Source organism: Rhinopithecus roxellana, chromosome 10 (genome assembly GCF_007565055.1).
Source record: "Rhinopithecus roxellana isolate Shanxi Qingling chromosome 10, ASM756505v1, whole genome shotgun sequence".
Classification (NCBI taxonomy): Eukaryota; Metazoa; Chordata; class Mammalia; order Primates; family Cercopithecidae; genus Rhinopithecus; species Rhinopithecus roxellana.
In genome coordinates, this window is record NC_044558.1 from 73350499 (window position 1) to 73366144 (window position 15646).

The window sequence follows — 15646 nt, forward strand, 5'->3', positions numbered from 1 at the left end:
CCTTTCTCTCTGGCTGCCCTTAAGATTTTTTCCTTCATTTCAACTTTGGTGAATCTGGCAATTATGTGTCTTGGAGTTGCTCTTCTGGAGGAGTATCTTTGTGGCGTTCTCTGTATTTCCTGAATTTGAATGTTGGCCTGCCCTACTAGGTTGGGGAAGTTCTCCTGGATGATTTCCTGAAGAGTGTTTTCCAACTTGGTTCCATTTTCCCCCTCACTTTCAGGCACCCCAATCAGACGTAGATTTGGTCTTTTTACGTAATCCCATACTTCTTGCAGGCTTTGCTCATTTCTTTTTCTTCTTTTTTCTTTTGGTTTCTCTTCTCGCTTCATTTCATTCATTTGATCCTCAATCGCTGATACTCTTTCTTCCAGTTGATCGAGTCGGTTACTGAAGCTTTTGCATTTGTCACTTATTTCTCGTGTCATGGTTTTCATCTCTGTCATTTCGTTTATAATCTTCTCTGCATTAATTAGTCTAGCTGTCAATTCTTCCACTCTTTTTTCAAGATTTTTAGTTTCTTTGCGCTGGGTACGTATTTCCTCCTTTAGCTCTGATAAGTTTGATGGACTGAAGCCTTCTTCTCTCCTCTCGTCCAAGTCATTCTCTGACCAGCTTTGATGCGTTGCTGGCGATGGGCTGCGCTCCTTTGCAGGGGGAGATGCGCTCTTATTTTTTGAATTTCCAGCTTTTCTGCCCTGCTTCTTCCCCATCTTTGTGGTTTTATCTGTCTCTGGTCTTTGATGGTGGTGACGTACTGATGGGGTTTTGGTATAGGTGTCCTTCCTGTTTGATAGTTTTCCTTATGACAGTCAGGACTGTCTGTTGGTCTGTTGGAGATTGCTTGAGGTCCACTCCAGACCCTGTTTGCCTGGGTATCAGCAGCAGAGGTTGCCGAAGATAGAATATTGCTGAACAGCGAGTGTACCTGTCTGATTCTTCCTTTGGAAGTTTCCTCTCAGGGGTGTACTCCACCCTGTGAGGTGTGGGGTGTCAGACTGCCCCTAGTGGGGGATTTCTCCCAGCTAGGCTACTCAGGGGTCAGGGACACACCTGAGCAGGCAGTCTGTCCGTTCTCAGATCTCAACCTCCGCGTTGGGAGATCCACGGCTCTCCCCAAAGCTGTCAGACAGAGTCGTTCGCGTCTGCACCGGCTCCCGCTACTTCCCCTGTTGGTCTTCAGCTGTGCGCTGTCCCTAGAGGTGGAGACTACAGAGACAGGCAGGCTTCCTTGAGCTGCTGTGAGCTCCACCCAGTTCGAGCTTCCCAGCGGCTTTGTTTCCCTACTTAAGCCTCAGCAATGGCGGGCGCCCCTCCCCCAGCCTCGCTGCTGCCTTGCGGATAGATCGCGGCAGACTGCTGTTTTAGCAGTGAGGGAGGCTTCGTGGGTGTGGGACCCTCCCGGCCAGGTGTGGGATATATTCTCCTGGTGTGCCTGTATGCTTACAGCGCAGTATTGGGGTGGGAGTTACCCGATTTTCCAGGTGTTGTGTGTCTCAATTCCCCTGGCTAGGAAAACGGATCCCCTTCCCCCTTGCGCTTCCAGGTGAGGCGATGCCTCGCCCTGCTTCAGCTCTCGCTGGTCAGGCTGCAGCAGCTGACCAGCACCGATTGTCCGGCACTCCCTAGTGAGATGACCCCAGTACCTCAGTTGAAAATGCAGAAATCACCGGTCTTCTGTGTCCCTGGCGCTGAGAGTTGGAGACTGGAGCTGTTCCTATTCGGCCATCTTGCTCCGCCCCCTTAATGATGTTTCTTTCTTAAATCACGCTAATATTTTTGGTTTACTTAGTTTTTGATTGATCTTTACCATCTTTAAAGGGTATACAAAATTCCATGTGTCATTCATCTCATTTATACTTTCAGGTACATTTCCCTTGAGATTAAAATTATTTTTTAATAAAAATATTTAGAAAACCTGATTTTTTGGTAATAATTATCCTTATTCTTAAAGTAATGTAGATTAAACTCTCAAGATTGTATCCTTGTTTCCAGATACTATGATATATAGATCAGCTGTCAAACAAACTAGGAACAATCTGGTCTTTAACCAATTGGTCACTTATTGTTGCCAAAATTGCTCCAGAATAACCTCTGGAGTAGAAAAGACTAACGAAGATCCCTTCCTATAAGTGGTTTAAATAAAAGTGACTTTAGAGCTAACAGCAATCCATTGAATTTAAATTAGCAACTAACTTAATTCTGTTAATTACAAAGAAATTCTGCTGCGGAAAGTATATCATTTGAGCCAAAAATAAAATCATAAAATGATAAACTAATTACCATTTATCAAGATACATAGCTTCTCCCAAATATCACAGAAACCACTTTTTAGGCCACTAACCAGATACAGAAAGAACTTAGTTACGTGGAAATGGTTTTTATAATTACATTCAGAAGAATAAGATTATATTTATACTTAAAGACCAATAGTCCTTGGGTATTCTTTTTCAAAATAAACACCAAAATTTTTATGTTTAGCTTTTTATACATATCATTTTACAATTCAAATATATTTGCATATGAATACTATATCTACTATAAAATGGTATTTACACTGAGATATTAATGGGTTGAAGTACTAAGTAAAAATTTTATAGACTCTTTCATCAAGGAAATAATGCAATTTGATTTCAAAGGCTTTAAAAATATAACACAATCAAACTGTAAAATTTCAGGAGCTAGATCTTTCTTTTCTTTTTTTGAACACATATTGATATTTAGGAAAAACAAGTCCATGAAACATAGTTCTGCGAATTCCTTAGTTGAAGAGGTCCATGACATGGGTCTTCATCAGAATCAGAAAAATATTTTATTATCAAGGAGGAGAACTAATGGTTTGTCCAATGCGGAATGCCCTGCTCTAGGTTGTGGAAGGAGTAAGCACCTACACATGCAGCTGCCCTTTGATCATGGTCTCCGCATTGCTCATTGTCTGAACATTAATGTCAGCAAATTGAACAAATGGACTTTTCCTTTTACACTTCTTGTTAAAATCTTAATTCTTAGGTCAAACATATTAACTTTAAAAGTTAATGTGTTCAGGGAAGCCCCTGATGTCCCTGCCCTCTTCCCCCATTCATTAAACAGCTGTGCCTGTGCTCATCCTAATGAGAGGGCATATTCTCAATTCATATCAGTGTTGGCATATTCTCAATTCATATCAGTGTCTTACAACTTCAAGTTCTAGTTTGGATAACGTCAATATATTTTTTCAGAAGGTCACTTTAACTTTACCAAGCTTTAGACACATCAAAATAGGGATGATAATTCCCATGTTACTTTATTGGGTTACTGTGAAGAAAATAATGTATTTTCTACACTTGATTAATAATTGTCTTTCAAATGACAAAAGTCATCCCAGTCCTCCCTGTTTAAGACTTCAAACAGATTTCCATTACTCTTAGATGAAGCCCAAGCCCCTTCGCATAGAAAATTTTGTCATTGATGATCTGGCTTATTATGTCTCATCTCTTAAAAGTCTCCTCCATTTTCCTCTAAAGACAAATCACACTGATTTCAGTTTCTGCAATTTCTTACACATTCTAAACTTCTCACCACAGGGTCTTTGTGCATGCTGCCCTCACATTCTGGAATACACCCCAAAGCCAATGCCCATGTCCCATCCCTCCCATTTCCCATTCTGGCTTTCTATTTTTGCACTCAACATTACTTCTTCTAGGAAACATACAAACTGTTCAGTGTAGCTTTTACACAAATGATCTATATAAGTTGTACACTGCTTTTTCATTTTGTCCCCAAACCACCGAAACATCGGTAGATTGTTCACTTACAAGGAAGATGATGATAACATCTTGTTCATTTCAAGATGGGAAGAGATTATTTGCACTTTGAAATCACTTTTTTATTTTTCTACAAAAATATTTAATAGACTAATTGCATAAAATTCAGTTGAATATGAATGGATATAGATGCCTATATTGGGGGAAAATATGTTAGAGAGATCCTATTTTATTTCCCATTGTTTATTAACTGTGTGACATTGGGCAATTTATAACAACAAGGCAACAAAAAACACCTCCGAGCTTCAATTTTCTAAATTCCTTATACATTACAGAGTCCTGTTAATTGAACCTTCATTATAATAGATACTGACAGGGATAGGTATTTCTATTCCATCTTAGAACTACAGGATCTTCTGTGAAAAAAAAATAATTTAGAGCAAACAACATTTTCATTATTCACATATAAATAAGTCTTCTATAAAATAAACTTTTTCAAACAGTTTATTGCAATTGGATTTCTAGTTTCAGCACTGACCTGCTACTATTGACAAGCCACTCTGTCCCTTTACTCCATGAAAACTTTGGTTTTGGTGCAGCTTTAGGTTTGCATTCAATTATCACCCTTCCACCTTTAGCAGCCAGGATCTTCTTCTTCATAGGATTCATTTCAAAAGTTGGAGCCAACGCTAAAAAGAAAACAAATTGTTATTTTTCTTTCTGTTTGTAAAGCCTAAACATCGCTTCTGTGTTGTCGAATCTTTTATTCTCCTTTAATAGTTAATGGAAAGGATTAATCTCAGTAAATATGATCAGCTATCACCAATAGGCATTCTATACCTAATGCTTTGTAACTTTTATTTAATAACTTTGACTTATAAAATTCACCCAATTCCAATGTACAGTTCTTGATGATCACTGAATTGATTATTAGAAACTTTAATTAGAGTCCAGGCATGGTGGCTCACACCTATAATCCCAGCACTTTTGGAGGCTGAGGTGGGCAGATGGCTTAGCCTAGGAGTTTGAGAGTGCACAGGATAACACGGTGAAACTCCATCTCTACCTAAAATACCCAAAATTAGCTGGGAATGTTGGTGCATGTCTGCAGTCCCAGCTATCAAGGAGGCTGAGGTGGAGGATCACCTGAACCTAGAAGGTCAAAGCTCCTGTGAGCCGTGATCGCACCACTGCACTCCAGCCCGGGAAACACCATGAGACCCTGTCTCAATAAATAAATAACTTTAATTTCAATAAAATGTTTTATACACACTTACCTTAAAATTAACACTGAATTCCGTTCCTTTGACTCAATTCCACAAGGAAAGTAAAGTGAAAGGCTGAAGAAAATTGACCAGCATTATACACACTGACATATGGTCCTAATCAATCCTCTAAACCACATGTTGACTGAACTATACCCAGTTTATAAATGAGAAAAGTGAAATCTATTAGGATTATCTAATTCAGCAAAGGTGCCACAGGTAGTAACAAGGGGGAGTCACATTTGAAACTAGGTCCTTCTGTTTCCAAAGCATGTGCTTCTGATTAAACAATGCAGTCTCTCCTTCTTTATACAATTACTGAGCATCACCTGTATGCAAACACTCTGCAAAATGCCAAAATAACTGGAGCCCTGCTTTCAGGATCTATCTGTAAACAGCTATGGGAATAATGGTTCTAATAAACTAATTAAGGAGTACATGATCATTTGTAGTTCATCCTTACCTCCAAGTACAGAACAATAATTATCAGAACAGAATATAGAGTTTTTTAAATGTTACTCCCTTGATGGTATGCTCTGACTTTCCTCAAGGTCCCCACATTTAATCCACTGCTCACTCTCCTCTTCCCTTGGCAGACTCCAAAGAGATTTCATCCATATATTTCAACACATTACAATCATCTGTAACTGTGTACTTTCTGGAGGCTTTTCTAGGCCTAAGCATATCTTCATCTGGGTTTTGACCCTTCATCCTCTGGTCTGGTCATTCTCAAATTTATCTTTGTATTAAAATCACCTGGGGATCTTTTTAAAGTGTCCATTCAGCAGGTCTGGGGTGAGCCTGGGATTCTGCATTTCTAATGTGCTCCTAGGTATGGCCACTGCTGCTGATGAAGAAGACTTTTTTTTGTGGCAAAGATTCATTCTATTCCATTGTTTCACTAGTCTGAATTATGATAATTGGCAATAAATAAATTAGTAAGCAACCAACCTATGTTGTACACCTAACACAGTACTGAGTATTTTGTGTAGGCTCAATAAACATTTTGTGTGACATGACATATTGCTTCTAAAACATGAAAGAAAATTTAATAGTATTATATTTTAAAAACCAAAATTCATCTAAAAAATAAGGATTTTCCTTGAATCAGTTTAGATTTCAGTGAAATAGTTGATTTGGTGTGGTCCTTTAAATGACTTCAGATTTATCTAATATTTGAATTTCTAACAACAGGATCTAGACTGTATTCCTATATATATTTTGGAAGTGGCAAAAATAAGGGGATATTCTTCCTCTCAACTAAGAAGATGGCACTATGCATTTCTTATCTCTTTGATTCTTTATTGCGGTATATGAGCCTGTTAAAGGAATAGCATCTGGTGTAGAGTAAGTGCTCAATAAATATTTGCTGGATGAACACATGAATTAACTAAATAACCCAAGAAAAGAGAGGAAGGGAGAAGTACTGTTCATAAGAGTATAAAAAACAAGAATAGAACAGATTGAGACAAATTTAAACATGTCCAGAGCTATTGATCTGGGGAGGATCAAATTGCTCAGTTTGCTAATTATATTAATAGCCATTAAATGATTTGACAATTCTAGACTAAATATATAGACATCTTTCAGTCTAAGCTGAGGTGTTTTTATACTTCTCTTTTGAAACAAATGAAGATATGAACTTTAACAGAAAATAAAATTTACATTTGGGACAGAATTCAAACTGACTTCCTCTCTAAGAGTCACAGTGATTTTCTATTCCTTTGTACCAAAGATATCTGAGCTTGTGCTTGCTTGATACCCAAGTAACTACAGTAAATATATTACGAGAACATTTAGGCCGTAGAGAGGAAGAAATAGAGGATGATCCTCCGCATTAATAAGTGGCTGGGAATGGTAAAATTAAGATGGCTTTAACTTATTGAGAATAGTTTTCTTTAATTCTTTATTATAACTCTCATTTCCTATTATTTTCTTTTAGTGTCAATCAGTTTGTAGTGATACCAATGTTCTGAAGAGTTTTCTTTAGGTGCAGCAAGAATAGAAGTGGCCGCATTGAGTCATTGCTTTATCTTTTCAGTAACTAATGCTAGAAGAAAAAGCCTGACTTCCTGAATTCACTACTTACAATATGACTTGACTTAGTGACAACTCTTTCAAATAACATGAAAAGGACATAATACAGTAAGACTTTAGGGCCGGGCACAGTGGCTCATGCCTGTAAATTCCAACACTTTTTGGGAGGCCAAAGTGGGCAGACTGCTTGAACTCAGGAGTTCTGGACCAGCCTGAACAACATGGTGAAACTCCATCTCTATAAAAAATACAAAACTTAGCTGGGTGTGGTGGACTGTGCCTGTTGTCTCAGCTACTTGGGAGGTTGCGGTGGGAGGATGGCTTGAGCACAGGAGGCAGAAACTGCAGTAAACTGAGATCACACCACTGCACTTTAGCTTGGGTAATAGGGGAGACTCTGTCTCAATAAAATAGACTTTTGTAAAGTAGTTGTAATGAATATAAATAAGATAGTCATAATGGGAGATATTTCTGGTGTAAATTGGAGATTAGTGGATGTACTGGATGCGGAAGTGATGTGGTAGACTCTGCCATTCTTTAGAACAAAGAATCTTTGAGGAAGAGAAGATGTGAGTGTGGGTGGGAGACATTAATAATGAATTCAGCTGCAGACATGCTAAGCTTGGATTATCTGTGGGGTTATCCAAATGAACATTGCTACTAGGAATTATTTATATTGAGATTGAAGCTGAGGATAATTATCTGGGCCAGAGATAAAAGTAAAGGGATCGCTGGTAGGTAATAGGAAATGAATAAAAATTTAACTAGATATTTTTAAAATAAAAATAAAAATCCAGGAATAATAATATAGAATAGAGAAAAGGAAATGAAATGGATCGGAGGGATGGAATGCTGGGATAGAGCAAGATTTCTAGCCAGGCAGAGGAGAGGGTGAAAAAGGTGACAATGAAGGAGATAGAGAAGAAATGGTCTGTGAGGTTTGACAGCTCAGAATCACCAAAGACAAGAGATAAGAAAGCTTAAGCATCATACAGAACTAGAAATCCTGTATGACTAAGAGAGGCAGCTGGTGGATATATGTTCACACACACACACATACATACATACATACATACACACACCCAGACACATACACACACACACACATGAGAATGAATAGTTGCTGATATCAAGTATCAGGGAAAGTGAAAAGGAATGAATATAGTGCAAAGAGGTAAAATAGTTGTTTCATGTTTGCTTAGGAGAGACACTTTCTTCTCTAGATAAAAAGTATTGAAAAGACAATGTAGTAAAGAGATAGCTTTGAGTGATGGATGGGAAGTTGAAATACTTCATGCAAAAAGATTTCAATTTTCATGGAGGACAAGAATACAATATAAAAGCCAGAGTCAGGGTGCAGTGAGGGACCAGCAGAATGTCCTAAAGGTTTTGAATAGCAACTGTAGTGTATGAGACCCAGGGACTGACAATGCCCACAAAGTGCCAAACACCCATCTGATGCTGATCACATGCAGTGTTTTAACATCAGTCTTCAATGTTATGTGCTTCTTCAGGCAGTGTTCAGCTCTCCAGGCATATGAGAGGATAAGACTTATCAAAATTGGCATGTGTAAATTGTGCTTTATCATTAAAAAATGCTAAAAACAATTATATTCCATGTTCCTTCAAATTTATTATAGAATTCAGCTTCTTAGCTAAAAATAAAATGATGCAATTTCATGAAATAGGAATTTGTATGTAGTTGGAAATTCAACTAGCATAAGAAAAGTTTAAAGCGTTACTTTCTCCCTACTTACATGTTCTTCAACAAAAGGAAAAACCGTATCATTTCGTTCCCAAATGCATGTTAAAAGTTTTTAACATTGCAAATAAAAGAATGTAATGTGAAATCAAATGTGATCTATGGATACTCCGACATCTTTTTTACTATGTCACTTTCTTGATGAATGTTTTACAGAAATTAGAAATGATACTGACCCAGGATCTTCAACTCAGCATTTGCATAAATGGCTCCATATGTGTTTTCAGCTATGCACTGATACATTCCGGCATTTTCAAAAGTCACATCGTACAGTCTTAATTCCCCTTTATGATACTGAAAAGAATAAAATTGAAACATATTCTCAATGGACTTTAATAGGAATACTTTCACTTAGGTCTGGGCTTGGTTGTCTTTTAATTTAGATACATTATGTTCATCTGCCCCCACTGTTACCTAAAATGAACTAAGTGGGATTTTCATGGCATGGGAAAGGAAAACCCACTTACCATGCCCAAAGGCTCTTGTTCTATTCATCCTACAGAGCTGAGAGTCCACCTTTTCCCCTCTTGGACCAGCTGGGAGATTACAGTGGGAAGGTAGAGAAGAATCCCACTGCCGCTACTTGTCCCCAGGGCCAAAGGTAGGACTTAGAGCTTCACTCTTACCTCTGTCTCTGTGGGGTACAGGAAAATAGTGGCAAGAAAAAGAGGACAATATCAGGTATTGGAGATGGATGAGTAGGAAGAGGGTGGAAAAGTGGAACAAAGGAAAAAATAAGGAGAGAGAGAGAAAGAAGGTAGAGTAAGATTACAGAAAGTTGTTTAAACTGAAAGAAGATACTTTATGTTCAGTTTTTGTTTGTCTTTTTTCAGAAGCTTTTATATTTCAGGGCCCAAGTACCCTTCTCTATTGTCTCTCCTGCTAAATGTATCCCAGGACCACCCTGAAACACTGCTTGAACAGGGACTCAGGAACAGCAAAGCACTTGAACATACATACCGCATATCCATTTTTCAACCATCGGATTGTAGGGATGGGCTTCCCTGTGGCCACACAAGGCCAGTAGAGGTCACTGCCTATGTCCACCTCTGTGTCATTGATATGTTCTACCCACTCAGGGAAAGCTAAAAAGTAAGGAACATTGTAAATGTTAAATCAAAGTCTCAAGATCCATCATAATCTCCAGAGTATAAATATTACATTTAGTTAAACTAATTCTGCAGAATACATCAGATAGTGTAGGTATCCCGAATTCAGTCATAGGCCTTGTCTTTTCATAGGTTTAGCCTATGCAAATCCTGTGTTATTACAGCAGGAGGTAACTATAACTCATTATTTTTCCATTTGTAAATCATGTTTTGTTGAAAAGTTGAGTTATAATTAGTACTAAAATAATTGACTTTTTCTGCTCATAATATAAACCTCTCAAGTCTGTAAAAATGACAATTGAGGTTTTAAAGAATTACATCTCAATTCAATATGACACCATCTCTTAACATTTTGTTTAAAGACTCAGATTTTTTCCCCACTACCTCAGGTATACAGTATCTTCATTTTGATGGAACTTTCAGGTAGTGGCCACTGTAACATCTTACTGTGGTGCTAGAAAAATGACTTGGACACCTAAATATACTCTTTCCATATTAGAAACTATATACAGTAGCTATGATTGGTGAAATCCATGCATTAGTAAAATTGAACTCAGTCTCATTCTTTAATCTGATCTACTTTATACCTAAAGAAACATCCATAAAAATGAGAAAATGCTAAAATTTTTCCAAAGAAAAAAATATTTCTAGAGAACAAGTAAGTAAACAATTTGACAGTCTTTTTGATTATTTCAGTTATCTAGTCCAAATAAATGCAGATAAATAAATTAATATAAAATAAAAAGGAAGTAGGAGAAAAGAATCCTGAGGGGAGAATAATATTTAATTTTCTTTGAAACTGGGAACTTGTGTTAGTTTTATGGCAAAAGCAATATATGCATCTTATAAAAAGCATTTAATGAGTAATAAAATACTAGAAATTTGAAAACTAGTTTTTTTGTCATTTTTATGTCACCAAATACCATCAACAATATACATTATAATGTATATATTATGCATGTAGACATATGTACACCTATATATTTTACAGCATAAATAATCTCATTTAGTACATGTTTTCACTTATCATTACATTTGTCTATAACATAGGGAGATATTTAAAATATTGGTGGATATGTTCATGTTAATTGAGAGATGTTTTATTTTGTATACAATCTTAGCAATACATAATACAGGAATATCAGCACCCTTCCTGTCTTGGCCTCACATGGACAACACAGACATTTGCTATTACATCATGTAATGAATAATTGAACTGGATTGACACATTCTATATATGGCTTAATTATGTAACCTTCCAGTGATGTGATCAGACCTAAAGATAATACTTAGTATGCTGCATTAGTAAAGAATAAATAATATTTATCTTAAATTACCTGCTATAAATACGTGCTCTGTCACCTTGGTTCTTCTAAGGCTTTAGATATTAGTTCAAAATACTACTCTGTTGAGAACCTGGAGTGTAGTTTTCTTAATATGTTGAATAAAAACAGGTCTATAAGCTTTAGAAACCTAGTAGAAAGTGGTGGATTCATTTCAAAAGTTTAAAGGATCTTACCTAGAATTTTCTTCCTTTCAGGAGGCCATTTCATGCACATTTGATATTTATCATATTAACATTACTGTGGCATTGGATACACAAGTCTGAAGTTCAGGGTAAATGTTTGGGTTAGAGCATTCAGGGTATAGAGTGTGTCTAAAGCCATGATCACGAATGAGATCATAAAGGGAGTGACTGAAATGGAGATGGGGTTCACAGATGGAACCCTGATCACGCCAATGTTAGAAAGGTATGGAGTTGAAAGGCAATGGAGAATGAAAGATGATACAAGGAAATGAATAACAAAGTGGGTTGCAGACATGAAGCACAGAAAGTGAATCATGAAGAAGGGAGGGACCAACTGTGACAACCACTGCTGTTAGATCAAACAAAGTACAACTGAGAACTGATCGTTGGCTTTAGCAATATGGAAGTCTGTGATCATGAAAAGAAAGGTTTCTGTGGAGAGGTAGAGATGCAAACCATATTGGAGTGCGTTTAAGAGAGAAGAAAAACTGGAGATGGAGACAACACTTTTAGAGAGTATGGGTTAATCTGTCAAATTTTTTATTCCTTTTTGGGAGAGACAAGAGAAAGTGAAATGGGACAGCAGCCAGAGTTAAAAATGTATAATCCTGTGGAAGCCCTCCATGTTTCTTTAGTTGTGACCTGCAGGGTTCATGTTGTGGAACATTATAGTTTCAGTCTGGAAAGTTTCCAATGTGGCCTGAAAAAAAATCTCTCTTCCCAAATGTAAGTTTATTTTAATGTGTGAAAATGAAAGGTTTGTGCCAAGATAATTTTGTCAAAAAAAAAAAAAAAAAAAAAAAAAAGATTCCTTAGACCAGTGGCTCTCAAAGTGTGGCTTCAGGACCAATAGTAGCAGCATCCTTTGGGAATTTGTTAAAAATACAAATTCATGGACCCTTAACAGACCTCTGAATTAAAAATTCTGAGAGTTTGGCCCAGCAATCTGTGTTTTAACAAGCCCTCCATGTGATGTTGATGCATGCTTAAGTTTGCAAACCACTGACTTAAACTAAGTCATAACATATAGCTTCTTCTATAAATAAAAAGATACTGAAAAAAGACAGTGATAAAATGAGTAAACAAACTACATTGAGTGTACATTCTGAAAATTACCAATAACCATTCTATTGATCCATTGCTATTACCTACGGTTCAATTAGTAATAAGTTCGTAACTTCTATAACTCATAGTTGTGACTTCATTAGACATATGAGAAATATTTTATCTTTCTTCATGATGTAACATACATCACTGTTGTTAAAACTATTAATCATTATATAGTAGTTTTTCAAGTATGGAAATGGTTCTAAATAAGATATTGATGAAATTTATACAAAATTAAAATAATATATCTACCTTGAACATAAATTCTTGCTTGATGTTTATCCTTTCCTCTAATGTTCTCAGCCTCACATTCATAGATGCCTTCATCTTCTAGCTGAATATTGAAGATCTTAAGAACAGCCCCAGAGGTGCTAATCTCAGCAGTGCTTGGCATTGGTTCTAGAACCTTCCGCCATCGGATATCCGGAACAGGACTTTAAACAGAAGATACCAATGCTAAAGATTCGCACACTTAAAAGACAATTACTTTATGTTTATAGCTAAACAATTATTTATTTCCTAAAATGGTACTATTTCTATATATATTAATGAAAGTGTCAGTATACTTACTTTCCAAGTGCAAAACATTCTAAGGTCACATTTTGGCCCATCAGTGCATATACATCCTTGAACTGAACTACAATATCAGCAGGATATGGTTTTGTTGTTCCTAATATTAAGAGAAACACAAATGTTCACTAATTATTAGGCACAATAGTAGTTATTCTTAAACATGGTAATTCTGTAGGATTAGAGCTGCTTCAATATGGAAGCTTTTCTCTGTACAGGTACTGGTCATATCATAATGGATAGACTTGTTTGTTTATGCACAGTATGAATATAGTATAACTTCCCAGCATTTTCATAAATATTGGCTCATTCTGACAGCTGCATAACCAATGTGACTCAATTTACTAAAAAAATTCCTGTCTTGGCCGGGCGTGGTGGCTCAAGCCTGTAATCCCAGCACTTTGGGAGGCTGAGACGGGCGGATCACAAGGTCAGGAGATCGAGACCATCCTGGCTAACACGGTGAAACCCCGTCTCTATTAAAAAATACAAAAATACTAGCCAGGCAAGGTGGCCGGCACCTGTAGTCCCAGCTACTTGGGAGGCTGAGGCAGGAGAATGGTGTAAACCCAGGAGGCAGAGCTTGCAGTGAGCTGAGATCTGGCCACTGCACTCCAGCCTGGGCGACAGAGTGAGACTCCGTCTCAAAAAAAAAATAAAAAAAAATAAAAATAAATTCCTGTCTTCAGTGAGCAACAGATATGTGGCAAACATTGTGATCACTGCTGCATGGAACTCAGGAAGATAGAGAAAGAAAATGAAGGAGAAGGAAAGAGAAGGAGAAGAGAGTAGAAAAGAAAGATGCAAGGCAAGAAACTAAGGAGAAAAGAAGAAATGCCCAGAGATAAAGGCAAAGGGAAACAAATTGAAAAGAGAGAAGGAGAGAGGGAAAGAAGGAAAACATTTACTCAGACAACACAGCACTCTTCAAAATAAACACTTATTTAGCATATCAGTCCTGAAAGATGTGTTAATCCTTCAGGCTTACAGAGAAAATCAGGTTCAGAAAGGTGAAAGGCATTATTTAGGATCACAAATTGAGCGTATACCTCTCACTGTAAAATGCTAAAGAGACAAATAAACAAATAATGATATATAAGCCAAACCAAAATGGGTACTCTGAGTGACTGATGAGGAGGGTAGTTAGAAGTAGGTAAGGGCTATAGGACTCTGAGGCAAATATGGCATTTAAATTTGACCAGTTCAGGTTGAGCAAACAGCATATTATGACAAAGCTCCAGGAGTGTGCAAGGAATTTTAAAAGGTCTAGGAACTCAAATGATGCTGAAGTATATGAGCTGGAACCCACAACCTAGAAGGACTGAAAAAATGATAGAAAGATTTTGAGATGAATTTTCTCAATAGGTAATGTATTAGTCTGTTCTCACTCTGCTAATAAAGACGTATCTGAGACTAGGTAATATATAAAGGAAAGAGGTTTAATTGACTCACAGTTCCGCATAACAGGAGGTCTCACAATTGTGGTGGAAGATTAAGGAAGAGCAACGGGAAATCTTACATGGCAGTGGGCAAGAGACAGCATGTGCAGGGGGAACTCCCCTTTATACAACCATCAGATCTCATGAGACTTATTCACTACTACAAGAACAGTATGGGGGAACAGCCCCCCATGATTCAATTATGTCCACCTGGCCCTGCCCTTGACAAGTGAAGACTATTACAATTCGAGGTGAGATTTGGGTGAGGACACAGCCAAATCATATCAGTTAACTACCACTGGGACTTGGTAAGAGAAGTAATATGGATCGTATCTTTGGTTTAAGTCGAAGACCTTGTTGGCATTTTTAAAGAATGGAGCATGAAGAGGAGAAATATATATAGAAGACAATCTCAGAGGTCCATAAAACGCTGTTTCAACACTTCAGGTAAAACAGGTGAGGGCCAACACTAGGGCATAGTTACAGTGAAAACAGAAAGGAAATAGTAAATATAAATTGTATTTTAGAGGCAGAATCAACAGGACGGCTCCTTGGATCAGTGTTTCTCAAGGTGTAGATTAAAGGCTCAATCATCAGAATCACGTAGGATACTGGTTCAACTTGTGGATTCCTGGGTCACATTCCATGCCTGATGAATCAGTACGTCTGGGTCCTGCATTAGTCCCAAAACTCTCCAGGTGCTTACATACTAATTAAGAACCACTGGGTTAGCTGTACCGAAGATCAGTGGAAATTGGGATTTGATAATAAATCATGCTACCTTGAGTTAGTAGAAATAAAATTGTGTTGCTAAATAAGCTAAAGAAAAGGAGAAGGTTTCGGGGAAAAATAATGTGTATTTGTGACATTTTGAGCTTAACATCTTCGAGGGCTTTTTTGGGGGGACAAGTCCAGGATACAGGAGGAATTGAGATCTAAACACAAGAAAAATTTCAGAGCTGTGAACTTGAAGTCTCCTGCAAAGGTATACTGTTGAAAATGTATAGGTGGGTGAGAATATCCAGGAAAGATTAGAGGAAAATATAAGAAAGAAGAATATTTTGTGAAGAATATTCTATGAAATTT

The 15646-nt window shown here is 37.3% G+C and overlaps 1 protein-coding gene across 3 annotated transcripts in view; it reads right to left on the reverse strand.

The window, feature by feature from the left end:
- The window catches only part of CNTN1 (contactin 1), a 441173-nt gene that overhangs the window by 150247 nt on the left and 275280 nt on the right, over positions 1–15646 (reverse strand). For all 3 annotated transcript variants that reach the window (XM_030939730.1, XM_030939732.1, XM_030939731.1), the window contains exons 8-12: positions 13122–13221; positions 12804–12985; positions 9768–9892; positions 8984–9101; positions 4282–4432 (exon numbers count right to left, since the gene is read on the reverse strand). In XM_030939730.1, the coding sequence (XP_030795590.1) occupies positions 4282–4432; positions 8984–9101; positions 9768–9892; positions 12804–12985; positions 13122–13221 (676 nt within the window). The remainder of the gene's footprint in view (positions 1–4281; positions 4433–8983; positions 9102–9767; positions 9893–12803; positions 12986–13121; positions 13222–15646) is intronic.